At 53.3% G+C, this 20,347-nt stretch overlaps 1 protein-coding gene across 2 annotated transcripts in view; it reads left to right on the top strand.

The window, feature by feature from the left end:
* Positions 1-20,347, top strand: part of NCF4 (neutrophil cytosolic factor 4) — a 37,696-nt gene that overhangs the window by 8,165 nt on the left and 9,184 nt on the right. Inside the window, exons 1-4 of one of the 2 annotated variants that reach the window (XM_039246167.1) lie at positions 11,205-11,356; positions 16,969-17,053; positions 17,674-17,827; positions 19,522-19,592. In XM_039246167.1, coding sequence (XP_039102098.1) covers positions 11,325-11,356; positions 16,969-17,053; positions 17,674-17,827; positions 19,522-19,592 — 342 coding nt within the window. In that variant the 5' untranslated portion in view covers positions 11,205-11,324. Of the gene's footprint in view, positions 1-11,204; positions 11,357-16,968; positions 17,054-17,673; positions 17,828-19,521; positions 19,593-20,347 lie in introns of those variants that run through there. The other variant, XM_039246166.1, reaches the window with a different exon arrangement.

The following is a 20,347-nucleotide window of genomic DNA, read 5'->3' as shown; positions in this document are numbered from 1 at the left end:
TCATTGCGAGCTGGGAGAGAGGATGCTCTTTCCTTACCTCGAAGGGCAGAGCCCCTGAGAAGGAGGAAATACAGTCTGCAAGCCCGCTCACCTGCTTTGCCCCCAACCCCCACAAACACTCATTGGTCCCATTTTGGACACTGGAGATTCACAGATGAATGTAACAGTCCTTGACCCACAGGTGCCCCTGGTACATAATCCTTTACCAGGAAGGGGTAGCAAGTCGACACTCCGAGGGACTCCCACTTGCAACCCAGTCTTCAAAGAGCCATTGACCAGCTCTGCATGTTAGGTGGTGCAAAGAATCCAAAAAATGAAGAAAGCCCATAGAATCGTGGAGGTGGGGAGACAGCAGAGAGAATCAACCAAGATGCACCAAGAGAGGCTGCATTGAGCTATGGGATCAAGAGGCAGGAGAGAGGAGGAAGACATGCCTTGGGGCTGAGGCTAGAGGGAGTGTGTGGAGGGGCTAGAGGCTACAGAGTGGCTGCAGGGTGGGGAGGATGGGGGAGGAGAAGGGGGTTAAGAGAAGGGAAGGTTGGCATTCCTCTTTAGTTCCTACCTGGAGGCAGTACTGATTTTCAAATAGAGCCCCTTGCAGACATGGGCAGCCTAGAGCCATGGCTTTTCTTCTGGTTATATTCTCCCCATCACCACCCCACCCCACCCCCTACCCTCCGCTGTTGGTACCCTCAGGAAGGTCAAGTTCTGGCAAGTCTAGGCTGTCAGAACTGCAGTCAGGGGGGCCCTCCTTTCCCAGGGCAGAGTTTTAGAGGCAGTGGTATCATAGTAGCATTAAGAGGTAGAGGGAGACCCATGCAGGGAGAACGTAACCTTGGGCCAGTGGCTCAGTTTCGTCCCCACCAAAGTGTCACCTTCCTGAGCTCCTCACAGATTCTCCTACCCACAGCCTCTGTGAATTGTTACTAGGGAGACTCTTGGCTCTTATCTCTCGTTCAGGGGTCTGCAAACTGCGGGTTGAGGGCCACATCTGCTGCCTAGTTTTATAAATAAAGTTTTATTGGAACACAGCCACACCCATTCAATGATCTACCGTTTATGGCTGCTTTCATGCTGCAAAGCAGAATCCAGGAGCTGTGACAGAGATCAATGCCCTGCAAATCTTAAAATATTTACTGTCTGGCTCTTTAGAGAAAACATTTGCTAATCCTGCTTTTCCATGTGGAGTAGGGCACAGTTTCAGCCAAAAGAAGGTGGTGACATGAATTCTAGGGGGGTTTTAGCAGTCTCTGGTCAAGCAGAACAAAAACATAGAATGAAGATAGGGGGAATTTGCACTCTCTATAGGAATAAAATTTGCAACGTGTTCAAATTGAGTGGGTGTCAGCAACTAATAGAAAATGCTTCCTTCTCTCAATTCCTTCCATAAATATTTATTGAACTTTCAATTATATCAAGCTCTAGCTGAGTGCCTTTTTACAGAGAAAGAAACTGCCAGTCAGAGTGATTGGGTGAGTTGCCCAAGGGCCCATCCCTCTGCTCTCAGCATGGAATGCTCCTGCCTGAGGGTCCTGCTTCCCTCGGGATGCCCCAGCCCAGAGCTGCACTTGTGTCCTGCTAGGCTGGCTGGGTGTTGGGAAGACAGAAAGCACACAAGTTATTTTAGCAGTGAGAATTTAATATAGGAAATTGGTTGATCAGATCTTGAAGGACCAAGAAGCAAAAGGAGATATTGAGGTAACCAGAGATAGGAAGAGCTTCCTATGGCCATGAGAACAGAAGAGAGTGGGCTTATCACAACCTAGAAGCTTGGAGGAGATGAAGGGGATGTTGCTCAGCTGGGATTGGTGCCTCAGAAGCTTGGAGAAGGGCCCTCAAGGAGTTGGGACTCAGAACTTCAGCCCTATGAGGAAGGGGTGGGGTGAGGCTCATCTTGAAAATGTGAAAAAAAAACTAGAATTATTACTGGAACCCACTATGGCTTCCAAGGCGGTGCTGTTGGGTACAGTGAGCAAATAGAAAGGAGCAAATGCCTTCCTCTCCATCCTTCTGGTCTCCTGGGAGTAGCCGCTATTGACAGAAATGAATGGGAATCAGTCAATAAAGCAGAAATGTTGTTTGGAGACCCAACACCAGCACCAGAAAGCTGAGCACGGAAGGTTTGGAGCTGAGACGATATAGTTTAATAACCAGTCCAGAGGCTATGACTGCATTTAGACAACCAGTGTTTATAGACCTGGAGCCACAGTCTCTGAGCCAGTGTGGACCTGGAAACTAGGCACATCTTCCCGATACACTGGCTGGTGGGAATGTAAATTGGTACATCCCTTTTGGGAAACAGTTTTCTTATAAAGGTAAATATGTACCTACCATATGATTCAGCACCTGACTTTTATTTTTTTATTTATTTTTTTTTAATTTTTTTTAGTGTTTTTATTTATTTCTAGGAGAGAGAGAGAGAGAGAGAGAGAGAGAGAGAGAGAGAGACAGCGCAAGCAGGGGAGGGTCAGAGAGAGAGGGAGTCACAGACTCTGAAACAGGCTCCAGCCTCCGAGCTGGCAGTCAGCACAGAGCCCGACGCGGGGCTCGAACCCACGAACCATGAGATCATGACCCAAGCAAAAGTCGGATGCTCAACCGACTAAGCCACCCAGGTGCCCCCAGCACCTGACTTTTAGATCTTCACCCACGAGAAATTAAATGCATGCTCACACAGGCCTTAATGCTTGAATGTTTTTTTTTACTTTACTTTTTAAATTTATTTTGAAAGAGAAATAAAGAGCAAGTGGGTGAGGTTCAGAGAGAGAAGGAGACAGAATCCCAAGCAGCACTCCGCACTGTCAGCACAGAGCCCCACACGGGGCTCGATCCCACGAACTCTGTGAGATCATGACCTGAGCCAAAGTTAAGAGTCAAGAGTTGGACGTTTAACTGACTGAGCCACCCAGGCGCCCCTGTAGTAGATCTGTTTTTAATACCCCTAAGCTGGAAGCAGCCCTGATGCCTATCAGCTTGTGAAAAGGATAAGAAATCGTGGCATATCCATATAATAGAATACTACTTGGCAAAGAAAAGAATAAATTACTGATGTATCCATCAAACATCGATGAATTTCAACAGCCTTCTACTATGTGAAAAAAAGCCAGACTCAGAAGACCACGCACTCTGGTTCCATTTGTATGACATTTCAGAAATGGGAAACAGAATGGTAGAAGGCAGATCAGTAATTGCCAGAGCCTAGGGCAGGGAAGGGAGGAGGGTGGTTACCAAGAACACGACTCTTGTCCCTTTCCAGATCATGGAAATGACCTATGTTGTGGAGTGGTCACTACCTCATTGTCAAGACCCACTGATGTGTACACTTTAAGTTGGTGAGTTTCATCATATGTAAAGGACACTTGATAAGGGTGATTTTTAAAAACTGAACCAGAGGGGCGCCTGCTGGTTCAATCGCTGGATCAATGGCTCAATCGATTGAATGCCAGACTTTGGCTCAGGTCATAATCTCACGGTTCATGGGTTCAGGCCCCACATCGGGCTCTGTGCTGACATCTCAGAGCCCACCTCAGATCCTCTGTCACCCCTCCTGCCCCCGCCCCTCCACTGCTTGTGCTCGCTCTCTCTTCCTCTCTCTCTCCCAAAACTAAATAAACTGAATCAGAAAGCTTTAGTAGGGAGCACTTAGTCTACTTACTCCCAATGTTACCTCCTAGGAACCACGGCCCAAGAGGCAAAGAGATCTTTAAAAAACATTAATCAGATTACATCACTCTATTTAAACGCTGCAATGGAATCTCTTTCTTCTTTGAATGAATGCCAGAGGATTACTGTGGCCCACGCGTCCCTCCGCCCTACTGACCCCAACACTTGCAGGGACTGGAGCTATGGTATAAATGGAGGCCCGCATACTGGGTCTGTGAACACATAAAGCTGAGATCAAGCCAACAAATGCCACTACAAGTTCTGTCTTCCCTCAACAGGCAGACCCTTATGGAAAGCTGGGAGGCCATGTTCAAATTTCAAATTTCTTGGAGTCCTTGGAGTTCTGTGCAGCAGTGATGGCACAGAGAGGCAGACCCTGGCCACAGCCGCCCCTCCTTCTGCCTTTCTGCCCTGACCTGTGAGGGTCCCTCGCGAGGCCTCTGGGGACATTTGCGTTTGTAACTCCTTGGGGGGCTGAAAACAGCCCTGGGCACTGAACTAGGGAAACTACGTTCTTCCGTATCTCCCAGCTTCTTCCCAAATTGTGCTTTGCTCTGTATGCATGTATATGTGTGTGTATGTGTGTCCATGTGCATGTGTGTGAGTGCACGTGCCTGCATGTGTATGCATGTCTGTGTGTGAGCATGTGTGTATGCATGCATACACATTTATGTGTGCATTTCAACAGCAGCGTGAGCTCATTGAGGGCAGCGACAGCACCAGATTCCTCTCCGTATCCTTTATACTGCATATAAAGGTATCTATCTGTGTACAGAGTGGATGCTAACTGAATGCCCATGAAAGAAATAAAAAAAAGAATGGGGGCCAGTGCAACACATTTAATAAGTGTGGTTTTTTTTTTAATTTTTTAATCTTTATTTTTGAGAGAGAGAGGCAGAGTGTGAGCAGGAGAGGGAGACACAGAATGAGAAGCAGGCTCCAGGCTCTGAGCTGTCAGCACAGAGCCAGACCGGGGGCCTCGGCTCACGAACCACAAGATCACCACCCTAGCTGAGGTCAGAGTTCAACCGACTGAGCCACCCTGATGCCCTGATAACAGTGTGTTTTGAAGTCATCCTGATTTAAAGTCAAAATATCACCATGTTACTCACTCACGAAGTCACTTTGGTTCAGTCTCCTAATCCTGTAGAGCCTTGGGTCCCACATCTCCAGAGTGAGCATAAAAGTATGACCTATTTTGGGGCACCTGGTTGGCTCAGTCAGTTGAGTGTCCGACTTCAGCTCAGGTCATGGTCTCACAGTTCGTGGGTTCAAGTCCCACGTCAGGCTCTGTGCTGACAGCTAGCTCAGAGCCTGGAGCCTGCTTTAGATTCTGTGTCTCCCTCTCTCTCTGACCCTCCCCTGCTCATGCTGTATCTCTCTCTCAAAAATAAAATAAAACATTAAAAATATTTTAAAAATATATGACCTATTTTATGGGGGTAGGTGTGAGGATTAAGTAGCAATAACCACAGCTGACGTGTACTGAGCTGGACTTTGAGCCAGGCGCTTTACAACTCATATACTGCAATTTTAGGGTGGAGGGACGGTTAAACCGTAACTCGGGGCATCTCAGTGCATCTTTCTGATCATAGCTCACAATTTGACCCTCTGTTCACGCTACTGAGTTTTTTGGACATTTCTCCTGTAGGTGGCGCTGCAGAGCAGGAACCGGGATGCGGAGTCGCGGCGCCCCCTGGTGGTCTGTTTCCATCCACATTTTGACTAACTGCAAAGCCGTTTCCTTAAAGTCAAGTGCAGTGAGAGTGGGTTAGATGAATGTGGGGGAGAGTGTAGAATTTAACGTGGTAACTTTTAAGACACAAAGAAGCAAAAGTGCCCACGGAGACATAGACCGAGAGGGCTCCAATCCATACCAAGCACATTATCACCAAGAGTAACAACATTAACATCTGTAATTTACGGATTTACCTTCTGCGCGCCAGTGCCGGCCTTGTACTGAGCACTTGGCATTCGCGGTCTTATTTAATACCCCTCCAGAGAGCATGTATCACGGGAATAATTACTTTTATCTGGAACCAGGCACACGCTAGGTGTCTAGCACGTAACGTGCTCCATACATTTTAAAAACAATGAACAATGGGGGCGCCTGTGTGGCTTAGTCGGTTAAGCGTCTGACTTTCACTTAGGTCATGATCTCGCGGTTCGTGGGTTCGAGCCCCGCGTTGGACTCTGTGCTGACTGCCAGCTCAGAGCCTGGAGCCTATTTCGAAGTCTGTGTCTCCCTCTCTCTCTGACCCTCCCCTGCTCACGCTGTCTCTCTCTCTCTCCTAGAAATAAAAATATTAAAAAAAAAAAGAAGAAGAAACAATGAACAATGTAGTAATCCTAGGAAGCCAATAGCATCTTCACTTGGGAAAATGAACTGCCGGTCAGCCACAGGCGGGAAGAGCCAGGGCACCTGAGCTCCAGACCCAGCCCTGCTGCAAACCGGGGCGCCAAATAGAAGGCAGAACCTTCTGCCTTCAGCGAGCTTGCTGTCTCATTGGCTTCATCCACAGCCTCTGTCTTCAAATACCTCTCCCCGGGGCTTCCAGGGGTGGCTATTTATGGCTCAGGGAGGAGGTCTAGTGAGGCTCCCCTCATAAATTAGAGGGAGAGACACATGTGGGTCAAGATTGGGGAATTCAGTGCGTGAGGGATCCCCAGGAATCTTGCTCAGTCTAATCTGGGATTTTCCTTGTCTTCCCTAGGAGGCCCGCTGACTCAGGCAGCGGGCATTTGCTGAGCGCCCATGCAGGGTTCCTGGGGCTTTTTCTGGTCCTGCCTCCTCCCCAACCCCGGCCTGTCACTGCGCCCCGTTTCCCACGGCCCGGGGCTCTCAGGCCTGACCACCGGCTCCTTGGAGGAGGTGTCCCTCATCTCTGAGCCCAGGGCTGTGCTTTATCCTGGGGACACCAGCACTCGAATCCGTCATGGTTGAGAGTACTGTGCATTGTGTGACTTTTAGAGGCAGCCCTTGGTCCCATCCAGTCCTCTGGGAATCCCTCGCGGGTGGCCTGAGTGTCTTGAACCCTTCCTGGGAGACGTGGATCTGAACGCAAGCTGGCTGTGTTTCGTCATGCCGCGATGCCCCTTCTCGAGTGTCCCCTACCTGTTGGTTTTGAGTTCTTGAAACTATTTTTCTTCTGGCATTTCATCCTCTTCGTCACTGTCACACTGTCACTTAACTGTCATTTGCTTCCCACCGTCCCTAGCAATTTTCTTCCCGGATCAGATTCTCCGGGCCGTTAGGTTTGGGTTTGAGCCCAGAGTGACCTGGGGAGGAGAAGGCCTGTGCCACTTTCTTCTAGGAATGAACTATCTGAGCCTCAGTGCCGGGTTGGGAGGCGGCTACCGGTCTGGATTGTTCAATGACTCTGATTTGTTTACTCACAGGCTGGGAAGGGGTGGTGGAGGTTATCAGAAGTCAGTCCTCGATACACGCGAGAGGTCACATCAGGCATTTCTTTGTACCTCCCCAGGAAGGCTCGAGAAATACTTGCTTAATGGAATGTGTGAAGCGCTTGGCTCCCTCTTCCTGGCTATTCCCCTGCCTCGTTCTCCGCCCCTGCGGCAGCAGCAGGATGGAAACCTTCTGCTGACAGAGTGTCTGGCCTCAAATTACACTGTATCAGAGCTTGGGCATAAAATTAGCAGCAGTGTTCTGTATATGAGGGAGCCAGAGAAATACCCGTATTCAGCAGAACCACGGGCAGGGAAGGATCAGGAGAGGGAAGAGCTGGCCCCCCACTGCCCTGGGGCCTTCCCTGGACAATCTCTCCTCCCCCCCCAACTGCTCACCCTCTCTTTCCCCCTCCTCCCACTGCAGAGGCTGCTGCCCAGTGGCTGAGTCAGGACCACAGGAGGCTTCTTAGGGTGGAGGGAGTGGGGCGTGGGAAGGCAAGACCTTAAGAAACCTGAGAAAGTGAACTTGAGGGCTTGTCCTTCCCGAAACACGCCTCCCCACCCACCCCACCGCCCACACACGCACTGAAAACTATGAACAGGAATCAGAAATTCTGTGTCTAGGTACTTTTCATACATTTTCCTCATTAATTCTTGTTCAGTAAGGCTGTTTTATAGATGGATAAAGAAAGGATCAAAAAGGGTGTATCAGCTGCCCATGTTCCCATTATAAGTGCATTCGTGTTTACTCTCATTATGTGTCCACTTAGATCCCATCATCTCCATATGGCCTCTCACCACAATGCACTTCACTGCATGCTTTAACATTTTCTTTAACATTTATTTTTGAGAGAGAGAGCATGTGTGTGTGCATGTGGGAGAGGGTCCGAGAAAGGGAGACAGAGGATCTGAAGCGGGGCTTGAACTCACACACCCACCGTGAGATCATGACCTGAGCTGAAATTGAGTTGGCCGCTTAACCAACTGGGCCACCCAGGCGCCCCAACACTGCGTGCTTTTGTGTGGACATAACATAAACATGCTCACACTTCCCTACACTGGGTTGGATGTGTTTACCTACACACTCATAGGCACCCCTAGGTGTTTCCAATCATACGCATAGGATGAGACACACAATCACATGCCAGTGCCCTGTCACACTTGCTTGCTAAAATGGTCCCTTCCTGTCTTTCCTGACCAACTCAAAGCCAGCTTCGTCCTGACTCCAGCCATGGCTGAGTGCTTGCAGCCCTTGGTGCTTCCAGACACTTGTCACGTCTGCCACTTCACCCTGTCCCGATACGATGCATTTAGTTGTTTCATCCTGTAGACCAGGAGCCCTGAGACATCTTGAAGTCTTCGTTTATATTATTTCTAGTTCCGCAGGTGTGAATTCTTCAGTGTGTTGAGTCTATGCTTTCACGGTTTAGGTGTTCTTTACAGAATTTGTAATTTTGATCTGCGAGCTCATAGGCAGTTTTGTTATTGCTTCTACAGGTTCATGGGCTCCAAACTATTTTGATGTAATGCCTCAGCTTGGGATTTCCACACTGTGGGGTTAGCTTGGATCCGGGCCTCACGTCAATGCGTGTTTCAGGCTTGAGGCTCTAGTGTACATATCCCTTGTTCGACCCATGACCTGGGAGAGTATCTCTATTCCTAGGGTGACCCCAGGCGGATAGCTGAAAAATTCTTTTTTTTTTTTTAATGTTTTTTATTTCATTTTTTTGAGACAGAGAAGGAGACAGAGCGTGAGCAGGGGAGGGGCAGAGAGAGGGAGACACGGAATCTGAAGCAGGCTTCAGGCTCTGAGCTGTCAGCACAGAACCCGATGCGGGGCTGAAACCCACAAGATATGAAATCATGACCTGAGTTGAAGTCGGATGCTTAACAGGCTGAGTCACCCAAGTGCCCCGTAACTGAGAAATTCTGTTCCTCTAAATCAGTTCTGACACCTGGTTTCACACTAGTCAGACTTGACTTCTTGGTAACAGCAGGAAATGCAGCCCAGATCTAGTCCCAGATCAGGCATTAAAATCTCAGTCCCAATAACCCATATTCACCCTTAGTTTTCCCATAGAGTGGGAGGCACCAGCCCCCCTCTGTGACGTAAGTACTCCCTCTCTTAGAACCTGAACATTACACTTTCTTCCTTTTGAGCTGGGCTCCATATGTTTAAAATGCTAAAAAAAAAAAAAAAAAAGTATTACCCAGCTTTTTTCATATGTCTGGAGTAGGATGGGAAATTTCAACTTGGTTTCACTCTGCTGTCTTATCTCTGTATTCTAAATGCCTTATTCAATAAGTAGTTGTTGATTGCCTCTGTTTTTCTCCTTTCTTGTCCTCTCCTCTGTCTTTCTCCAACTGCCCCTGCCCCCCAAGCAGAGTCCATAAAGGATCTTGGTTTCAGAAGAGCTCTTGGCTGGATGAAGATGCAGGGCTGTGGAACTGAGCCCAGAGAATTTCCCTCCTGGGGAATGGGGTTTCACCCTGAACTCCATTTGGGGCAGAAGGTCCCTTGGGGTGGCTGGGCAGAGCTGGGACAAGGTTCAGAGGAAGGGCCTGAGGCTACCAGCTGCCCTCCTTTCTAGCAGCCAGACAGTACTTGGGATCCTGAGAATGGCTCCTGCCCCCCATTCCTTTGTCTGGGAGGTAACAAAGGGACTGTTGTAGAAGATCCTGGCTCTGGGTGCCACACAGCTGGCTCTGTCCCCACAGACCCCTGTCCCAGTCCTAGGAGCCCTGACATAGCATGGGCTTCGGGACAGATGGAGTCAGAGGGGCCCATTCTGTGATACCCATGGATGGCGAGGCATGAAGACCTCCCCATCTACATCCTCTCTCTGCTGTCTCTCTGCTTTGTGTCTGCAGCGCATGACTGAGTGTTGGGCGTGAATGAGATGTGTTTGTGTGTAAGTGACAGGTTGGGGTTCCTGGGTGAGGCTGTGGATTTCCAGAGAGCTCCCTTCAGAATCCAGTAGCCACACCTGTTAGAGGAGCCACAGAATCACCCTGAATCTCAGCTGCGTGCTTTTGCCCTGTGCTAGGCGCTGTGCTAGCCAGGAAGACGGTTGTTAAATGTATAAACACACCAGCAAATATGAAATCGTAATAGTTCTGAATGCTCAGAAGTAAAAGTACAAGGAAGTGGGAGAGAATATGACAGGAGGCACTTGATTTAGGTGAAGGGTCAGGGAAATTCTCACTGAAGAGGTGACTTCCAAGCCAAGTTCTAAAGGAGGCAGGGAAGAACATTCCAGTAGGGGAAGAGCATGCACGAAGGCCCTGAGGGGCAGGCACCTTGGAACATTCTAGATGCTCCAGTGTGGGAGTGTGGGAAGGAGAGAGCCAAGGAGGGGGGGACCGGGGAAGCCAGCAAGGCCTTCAGAGATTTGGAGGCAGAGGAGGCTGCGAGTCTGGACTTTCTCCTTAAGTGCAAGATGAAGCAGTGGAAGAGTGTAAGCAGGGAAAGATGTGATCAGGTTCATAATTAAACTCACCGTGGTTGGCAGATCCAGAAAGGACCGGCTGGCTGTGCCAGGCCTGGGGATCTAGAGATGCGGAAGGTGTAGCCCTGAGCTCCCGGGGTAGGGGAGGACAAAAGCATAAACTGACCCTCACACTCTGTATGACAGGTAACTGAGTGCTTACTCTGTTGGGGAAACCGGGAGGCTTCTTGCAGGAGGTGGCATTTGCCCCGGGCCTGAGGGGTGATAGAAGACAAGGTAGAAGCTGGCATCCCAGGCCTAGGGAATAGTTTGGGCAAAGGTTTGGCAGTCAAGATCAGAGGGTTTGGTGTGACGAGCCTGAGGATAAGATGTCACTCTCCAAGTTCATGAGGCCCCTTGGTGGTTGAGGCAGCGCCGGGACGCCGTCTCTGATCGAATGGAGCTCTCTGATGCCCGGTGGAGGACTGGCACCAAGAAATCCTATCAGGGAAGGTCTCAGAGCCCCAGAGTCAGTGGATTCCTGCAAACCCAGCATCCGAGGGTGGGCACTTCCCCAATTGCAGTGCAGCTGGGGGGGGGGGGGGGGGGGGAAGGGCAGGGAAGAGGAAGTGAGGGCCAGACCTAGAGATCCCAGAGGCGGAGCCTCTTCTAAGTGAGAGAAGCAAGGGAGGGGCCTCCCCTGGGAGGCCTCCTGGGAACTCCCTGGGCCAACAGCAGAGACGCAGGGTGGCTAGAGGTGAGAGGTGAACCTGGGCCTGGCTGGGTGAGACTCTTGCTGCCCAGTCCCCGGGAACACTGGTGGCCATGGCCGTGGCCCAGCAGCTGCGGGCTGAGAGGTGAGTGCAGGGGCGGTGCCCTCCCCGGGCCTCCTCACTGTTTCCCCGCAGGCCTTGGGGCACAGAGGCCTGACCCTCCTGCAGCCCCTTATCAAGGGCAAAAGTTAAGAGGCTGGAACTGAGTCAGAACCCGAATGCTCAGCAAGGCAGATTCTTAGAAGGGTTTCAAAGAAGCTTCCAGTTTTTGCTCACTTCCCTCAGGCACGGATGAAGACACCGAGGCTCAGAGAGGGGAAGTAACTTTCCCAGGGTCACACAGGAGTGTCGAGTACGGCCAGGATCAGGTGTCTGGGGGCCCATGCCCTGCTCGCTGCTTTGCATGGCTTTTCATCTTCTGTTCAAGCAGAATCACAGCATCCGGCTTCTTCCTTTTTACCCAGTACTTGGCAGCCTCAGTGCTCTCTGACGGCTCACCCGGTTTCCTTCTTCTGCATAGTCCTTAAACTGCTTGCAGGAAATCCTGTACTCTCTCATTTGCTTTTGTCTCACTGACTCTTCCGTTAGAAGTAGGCTCCATGGCATTATTTGTCCCCTGATCACTGCTGTGCCCCCAGAGGGAGACCCCGACCAGTACAGACTAAATGCTCAGTAAACGCGGCTCAGTGAGTGGATCCTTGAGCTGGAGAATGTCCTGAGGTCCTTCTAGTCCAATCCCATCATTCGACAGATGAGAAAAAACAAGGGCCACGAAGGGTCAAGTACTCACTCAGGGTCACATGCAGCACGGCCTGGTCAGGGCTTCGCCTCAGCTCTCAGCAAGCCTGTGCTCTGAGCTGTGCGGGACCTGGGGACATGGGGCTTGGCTCCTGCCCTTGGATTGGAACAGCAGGTGACATCAGGAAAAAAAGCACGCTAACCGTGTGATGGTGACGCAAGAGTGTTGTTGGAGATCGGGTGGGCTTGTCTGGGGTCAAAGCGGGCAGCAAAGGGTTCACGGCGGAGTCTGGGGTTACAGGTGGAACTTTCAAAGGCTGCAGGTCAGAAGAAAGCATGTCAGTGTGTGTGTGTGTGTGTGTGTGTGTGTGTGTGTGTGTCTGTGTGTCTGTGTGTGTCTGTGTCTGTGTCTGTGTCTGTGTGTGTGTGTGTGTGTGTAGGAAGGGACCGCAGGATGCTTGCAGTGCGGCTCCAGAAGGCCTTGGTGAGCCGGAGGGGGGTGCAAGGGCTGGCTTGTCCCACCAGATTCCCGCCACTCTTCCCCACCAGCTCTCACTGGAGCGGAAGCTGAACACACAGGAAGTGGCTGCCGTGTGAGGCTCATGGCACTTCCTGTTTCTTGGGGGACAATGTGTCAGAAGACAGGACACCCCCCAAGAGCTGCCCACCCCCAGACTGTGCTCCCTTCCTCTCATGCTCTGTTTCTGTCCAGCCACCCTTCCCTCCCCTAGAGGAGGAAGGGGCGCCCGCCTCCCTCCCTTCATGTGGCCATGAAGCCAGGCCCTGGGCCCCCCGCCGGTCAGGTGCCCTGGACAGGCTGTGTCTGAGGCCAGCGCAGAGGACACAAAGGGACAGTGAGGGGACAGCAAGACTTCTTAAGGCCTGAGACATCCAAAGCTGGAGACGACTGCCTTGGGGTAGCAAGAGGGGTTCCAACAAACATGTTTTGAGCACTTACTGTGTGCAGGAGCCACAAAACCCAAGCTAGCTGCCCCGCCCCCCCGGAAGTCTGTCCAGGCCTCAGCCCCTCCCACCCAGGATCCAAAGTGGACTTTCCGAGAAAGACATGAGTGCGTATGAACCCAGAGCATCTCCCGGTCCCAGGAGGCCCTGGGGCGACTTCAGTTTGGAGGGGTCCTGAGTCGGGGATCTCCGGGAGGTGGGGGGGCAGGTCTTCTAGGATGGCTCCCAGTCACCGTCGCTGCCCACCCCCATCCCCGCCTCTGCCCTGGTGCACAGCTTCCTGGCTCAGCCCCCAGCACCCAGCGGGGTCACTTGCTAAAACACAAGACGCGGGAGCGGCCCTGGGTGGGGGCACCTGTTGTGTGGCCGGCGCTGTTCTGGGCACTGGGGGTGCAGCAGTGAGCAGGCCCCCTGCTTTTGCGGGGTTTCTCAGGCTGGGCTCCTTACAGATGAGACCTCCTGACCCTCCAGGGGTCCCCGATTAACAGAGGGAGCAAGGAGCCCAGGCACAGAGGGGAGTCTTCCCAAGGTCCCCGCTGGCCATGGCGGAGCAGGGATTCTGAGGGTCACCTTCCCCCCACACCCTCCCGCTCTGATCCTCATGCCCTCCCAGCGTGACCCCCTTCCTCGCCTGTGCCCCCCCTACCCCCAGCGCCAGGCACAGGACCTTCGTGATGGGCCCTGCCTGTCTCGCTGGCTCTGTCTCTCCTTCCTCTCTGGCTCCCGCTGTGTGTTCTGGCTGCACTCAAACTGCCCCTGCCCTGAAGTTCCTTGAACTTGACCCTCTCTTGCATGCCTAGAGCCTCGGCGCTCAATTTCCCTTGCCTGCTGTCCTGTAGCCAGCTCCTCCTCGCTTCTCCCACAGAGCCAGCCCCACTTCCTCTGGGAAGCCCTCCCTGACCACCCTCGATCTGAGCGAGCTGAGCCCTCGTAAAGCACCCTGCTTTTCTCCCTCGGGGACATAAGTCCCATCTTTGAAGTGCCTGCTTGCCACGCTCTCTTGCCCACATCACTACTAATTCTTGGAGGGAATATAATAATGCCCGGCTCCGTTACAGCTCAAAACACCGTGTGCTTTTCTTTCCCAGTCTCTCTGAGCATTGACATGACATCATTACTTGGTTAGGCATCAAACTCCTCCACTTAGCCATGAGACCTGGGAGTCAAGGGGCGCCTGGGTGGCTCATTCGGTTTAGCTTCCGACTTCGGCTCAGGTCATTATCTCATGGTTTGTGACTTTGAGCCCTGTATCGGGCTCTGTGTTGACAGCTCAGAGCCTGGAGCCTGCTTCAGATTCTGTGTCTCCCACTCTCTCTGCCCCTCCCCTGCTTGCACACTGTCTCTCTCTCTGTCTCTCAATAATAAATAAAAACGTTAAAAAAATTAAAACAAAAAAGAAGAAGAAAAAAAAGAGAGAGAGAGAGAGAGAGACCCAGGAGTCAGAAGCCACATCCTAAGGTGCTTAGAACAGTGTCTGAGCTCCGTGAGGTGCCAATGAGGGTTTGCTATTATTATCATTGCTGTTGCTGTTGTTGTGATTATTACCTCAGATGGGGAAACTGAGGCCGGGAGGAGGGCTGGGATTTGTTGAAGGGCCTGCAACGAGCTGGTGGGGCAGCAAGTGAGGTGCAGTGTGGCGGTGTTTGGGAACAGAATTCTCGAGCCAAACAGTTTAGGCTCAAATCCCAGCTTTTCTATTTCCTTGGGCAAGTTCTGTAACCTCTGTGTGCCTTGGTTTCCCCGTCTGTATAAAAGGTGGCAGAAGGGCACATGATTGGGAAACAGATGAGCATAGTTATGATCACCCAGCCTTCCTGATTCCCTGCCCGGAGCCATGTCTATGCTCTGGTTCCTTCCTGTGCCCTGCCATCGTACTGCAGATGAATTACCCATGAAACCCACAGCCTCGAGGGAGAAAGTGGGGGCAGAAGCTTCTCCCAAGGGTGTTGGCCGTGGGGAGCATGTGTGGAAACTGAGCGGGGGGCGGGGCGGCCACTGGTCACTGAGTCGCTCAGGGAGTGGCGGGGATTTCCTCTGTCTGCCCATTGCCACCCTGACTCACCCCCTAGTGGCAGCCACCAGCGTCCTGAGGTAGCCAGAAGTCCCCATGGGGACCCGCGGCAGCTGGGACTGGGTATGCAGACTGGGAAACCCATCTCCTCTGAGTGCCCCGCCCCCACTCCCACCCTGTCCCCCAGCTGCTCTGAGTTCTGTGACCCCTGGCTGCCCTTCCTCTGTCTCCTTGCCTGTCTGTTTTCTCTTCCTCCACTTGTCCCTCTCACCCCCCTCTGCTCCTGGATTGCTTTTCCAGGGGCATCACGGGCACGTGGCTCTCCCCTCTCCCACTCCAGCAAAGACCCCACCCCCAGCCCCTCTGAGCTCCAGAGCCACACCAGCTCTTGCTACACCTTGACCCGGCAGCCCAAGGGACTCCCAAATTAGCATGCCTGGGACTGAGTCCACCAACCCTGCCCCCCTCCCACGCATCCTCATCAGAATATGGGTGACACATGGGTGTCACTCTAGATGCTGCCCTTTCGTTCACCTCCACATCCAAAGAGTCCCCAAACCCTGCTGGCCATAGGCCAGGAATGACTCACAAGTTGGTAGTGTGTCTGCTGGAAATGTATAAGGCTGCTGGGCACAGAGGAACTGATGGGTAGCTCACACACACAGGGGCTTATTTTTTTACATACCAAGGAGTCCAGAGGTAGACCACCGCTGGTTCTGCAGCTCGATGACCTCAGCGCCAAAATCCCAGAATTCCTTTGGTCTTCCTCATGGATGCAACATGGCTGCCGTGGGTCCACGCAGCACACCTACTTTTTTTTTTTTTTTTTTTTTTTAGTGTTTGTTTATTTTTGAGAGAGAGGTAAGCAGAAGGGGGAAGGAGAGGAAGCCGTGCTGGCCTGGCTCTCCCTCTGGATCAGGAAAGCAGATGCTCTGAGAGGCCCCTGTGACTGATTTTCTCTTAGGTCTCATTGGCCGGAAACGGTTGCATGGCTGGTCTTAGCCGCAAGGGAGGCTGGGAAATAGGAATGAGGTTATGAGGTTTGGCTCAGACTGATCATGGTCCATCTCCCTGAGGCCAGGCACGCTGCTGCCCTAAAAAATTGGAGCTTGATTAGCAGGAGGAAGCAGAGGACCCAGCAATGACACAGTGTCTGCCAAGGGTTGTATCTCTGGGTCTGTTCTCCCCGCCTGCCCCTGCTGTCTGGCTCTGGTCCCCATCATCTCTCTGTTGCGCGGAGGCACTCCAGGGCCTCACAGCGGTGCTCTGTTCACCTTCAGCCTCTGTCCTTTTCTTCTCCACACAGCTGCTTGAGTTGGCCTCCTAAACCAGGATCTTACTGTGTTTTCACTCTCTTCTGGAGCCTTCTAGAGCCTTCTGGCTTCCTGTTCCCTCTATGAGTTACTTGGCTCAGTACTGCTAACCTCCTCAGCCTGGCCTCACCTGACTGGTCTCTGATCACAGCTGACTCCACTCACACTAGACCCAAGTCCCCTCCTGGGGCCTTGGAACCTTAGCATATGCTGTTCCCACTGCCTGGAAGGGAACTACCTGGGCCTACCTAGTGGATTCCCCTTCGACCTTCTATTCGACGACCTTCTGGACCTGACTCAAACGTCACCTCCTCTGTAAGGACTTCCCCACGCTGAGTGTGACGAATCATTCTCTCCGTGGGACACACGTTGACTTTGTTTACCCCTATGACCCGGGGCCCAGGCCAGCGTCTGACACAGACGTTACTTGATGTGCTGTTCCTGGATGAATAACATGGTCACAGAGCAATTTGCTGGACTGGAATTCGGCCGTGGGTACATGGTCCCCTCTCCAAATGGGTTCGCTCTCAGGGTCTGGTCTGAGTCCCGGCCTGCTCCTAGAAGGGGTGCTGACACACACCCAGGGTTCACTTTGCACACTGCCTCATGCCCGATGGGCTCGGCCGGCCACAGGTGGTAACCAGGTTTCCTTTCCCTCCCGCCTCCCTCAGCGACTTTGAACAGCTTCCCGATGACGTTGCCGTCTCGGCCAACATCGCCGATGTCGAGGAGAAGAGGGGCTTCACCAGCTATTTTGTAAGAGAGATCCTGACCTTCAGCCTCTGACCTCTAAACCTCCAACTCTCTCATCCCTTAACTTCTATCCCCGTGCTTCTCAACAGGGCGATTTGCCCTCCAGGGGACATTTGGTAGTAAATATCGTTTTTTACAACGCTTTTTTAAGTTTATTTATTTCGAGAGAGAAAGAGAGAGAGAGAAAGCACATGCTCACACGAGCAGAGGAGGGGCAGAGAGAGAGAGAGGGACAGAGAGAATCCCAAGTAGGCCCTTTGCAGCCAGCACAAAGCCAGACATGGGACTCAATCCCAAAAACCTTGAGATCAGGACCTGAGTCGAAATCCAGAGTTGATTGCTTAACCGACTGAGCCACCCGGGCGCCCCTGGTAGTCAACACCCTGAGACATTTTTGATGATTACCGGTTAGGGCAGGGCGTGCCACCGGCTGCACGGAGCCCAGAGAGGCCACTCGGCACCCTCGGGTGCACAGCACAGCCCCCACCCCAGAGAAGCGTGGCCCCCGGTGTGATGCCAAGGTTGAGAAATGCCGCTCTAATCCTAGGACCTTCGAACCACCACCCCTATCCCCACCACGTCTGCCCTCGGCCGCCCTACACCCTGGCCTGTGTCCTCTCTAGGTTTTTGTCATTGAGGTGAAGACGAAAGGCGGATCCAAGTACCTCATCTACCGCCGCTACCGCCAGTTCTACGCCTTGCAGAGCAAGCTGGAGGAGCGCTTCGGGCCGGAGAACAAGACCAGCCGGTTCACCTGCACTCTGCCCACACTTCCGGGTAGGCGGGCCCGTCCCCTGCGCTGGGGACCCTGCCCTCCTCTCCCAGCGGTCACAGGCTGCCCCCTCTGGCCTTATGGCCCTTGACCTCCTGTGCTGCGATGAGGTTATGGCCACCCTGTCTCAGCCACCCGCCCTTTGTCCAGCCCTCGGACTCACGAGCGCCCCCTCTGGCCCTGGCCCTCTGATCACAGCCCCCCCCCCAGCAGGGGCTGGCTCCTCACGGCTTCCCCTGCCTCCCCTCTCTGATGCTGTGGACATCGCGTCTCTGCCTCTGGACAGTCCCCTAACCCCTCCCCTCCTGGCCTTTCTCCCCAGCTCCATCCAAACATGCACCCCGGACAGGCGCCCTCTTGAGCCCTGCAGGGGTGTAGGGAGCCGGGAAAGCGGGGTGGGCTTGGAGGGTGGGGGCGTGCCAGGCAGGCAGGTGGCACACAGGCACCCTTCTCACAAACAGCAGAGAAACTTCCTGCCCTTTCCTTCTCCAAGCTCCTCACTCCACCTCCGGCTTGCTCTTGCTTTCTGTCCCCGCAAAGGTCCACAGAGGAACTGCACTGTCCCCCCTACCCTGGGGGGTGGGGGTGGGGACGCCTGGCTTCTCTTTTCCTCCTTCAGAGCCAGTTCTGCTCACATCTGCCCCATCGCGTCTCTGGGCTGCCAGGGACAGGGACCCTCCTGTTTCCGGTCCCCCTCCCCCGCCCCCTCCAGGCTCCAGCCTGTTTTGTCCCCTGTCTGTGTGGCGTCCCCCTGATGGCATGTCGCATGTCCGTGGCCTCCTCCTCGCACTGGCCTCCTCCCAGTTCTCTTCCTACCTCACGGCGGCTCCTCCAGCCCCTTAGGAAATCTGTCCCCTCTTCTGTCCCTTGGAAGGTGGGCCATCCTCTGCCTTTCTTCTTCCTCCAGACACCCTCCCCCAAGCCAGGCAATCTGAACTCTGACCTTAACTGCTGTCTTCTTGCCGCTGAGTCCCGACCGCCTCCCTACCCCAGACCTCAGCCACTGCCCTGCTACTACCACCAGGCACCAGCCCCTGCCCATCTCACGGGCGGCGGGAGCCAGACATTCACCTTCTGGTGGGGGTTCTTCGGGAAGACGGTTCTACCCGGGGCCCCGCCTAAGACGCCTGGAGAGGACATTTGCCTTGGGTCAGCCGTCATCAGTTTCCCTTTCCCTCAAACACGCTGCCTTGCTTTTGAGGAATGATTCCTTCATCTACTCAACAAATATTGATGGATTTGGGTCTCATTGGCATATTAGGAGCACCTCGAGATTTAAAGAATTTTGATGCCCAAGTCCCACCCCCAGAGACCCCGATGTAATAATTCTGGGGCGGGTCCCGTACAATTAGACTTTTAAATGCTCCTCGGGTGACCTAGGTGTGTAGCCAGGGTTGAGGACCCCTGTGTTAGGTCATGCGCTACAGTGTGAGCTGAGCAAAGTCTCCTTTCTCTCGGTGCCAAAAATCGTGTATGTGTGTGCGTATGTGTGTGAACTGGCAGTAAGTAAACAAGGAAAACAAGAGAAATATCAGCTGGAAACGTGCAGCCCAGCTGGAAGGGAAAGGCGGCGTGGGCTGGAGGGGCCTCTTCGGCCCGCTGGCACGGCGGGGAGGTGCCCGGCCTGGAGGGGCAGCCCCGGGCCCAGAGACTGCGTTCTTGGGCGGGGCTCCCAGCACAGCTTTTTGCATTTCCTCAGCCAAAGTGTACGTAGGCGTGAAACAGGAGATCGCAGAGGCACGGATTCCTGCCCTCAACGCCTACATGAAGGTAACGGGGGCCGTGCCGCCTGGGCGCCTGGGTGAATACCTGGGAAGGCATCTGGGGGGGCATCTGGGGGGGTGGCGCCTGGGAAGACACCCGGAAGGCCACCTCGGAGGGCACAGAGGGGGAAGCAGCCCATGGACCATCCCCGAGCACAGCTGTAAGGCTGCTTCTCCTGCTCTGATGGGCCCCCATCTTTGATCCTTAAAGGCCTGGCCTGGGGGGAGAATCAGGATGTGTTCTCAGAGTTCCAGGGGCTGGGGCAGAGGCAATCGAGAAGGTACAGGAACACACTTTGAGTCAACAAATCTAATGTCTGTGCCGAGTGTTTGGAGAGCGAGGTGAGTAGGGTTCAGGCTGTGCCTCCCGAGGTACCTGCTGTCCAGTGGGGACACGGAGAGGTGGGTCACGAAATCACAGAACCGTGGCCTGTGTAACGGGGGCATGATGGGCCAGGGCCACAGCTCTCACATGGTGCCTTTGTATGAACTGGAGAAAGGCCCTCCCTTGCCAAGGCACAGGCTGGTTTTAGTTGCATTCACGAGCCTTGCCCAGGTGCCCTTGGCTACTCCCTAGCCTGTAAATGGTCTGCATCCCTCGGAGATAGAAACACAGAGAAAGAAACGTCTTGAAGGCAGAGACCAGGCTGGTTAGGAAAGTCCTTCTACCATCAGGACTGTGCAAGAGAGCAACAGGGTGCCTCACTAGGTAGTGAGCACCGTGTCACTAGAGGCATCCAAGCCATGGCTTGGTGGCAACCA

This window comes from Hyaena hyaena, unplaced genomic scaffold (assembly GCF_003009895.1).
Source record: "Hyaena hyaena isolate Hyena2069 unplaced genomic scaffold, ASM300989v1 scaffold_280, whole genome shotgun sequence".
Taxonomy (NCBI): domain Eukaryota; kingdom Metazoa; phylum Chordata; class Mammalia; order Carnivora; family Hyaenidae; genus Hyaena; species Hyaena hyaena.
The sequence above is the reverse complement of the archived record's forward strand: the minus strand, read 5'-3'. Positions and strand labels throughout refer to the sequence as shown.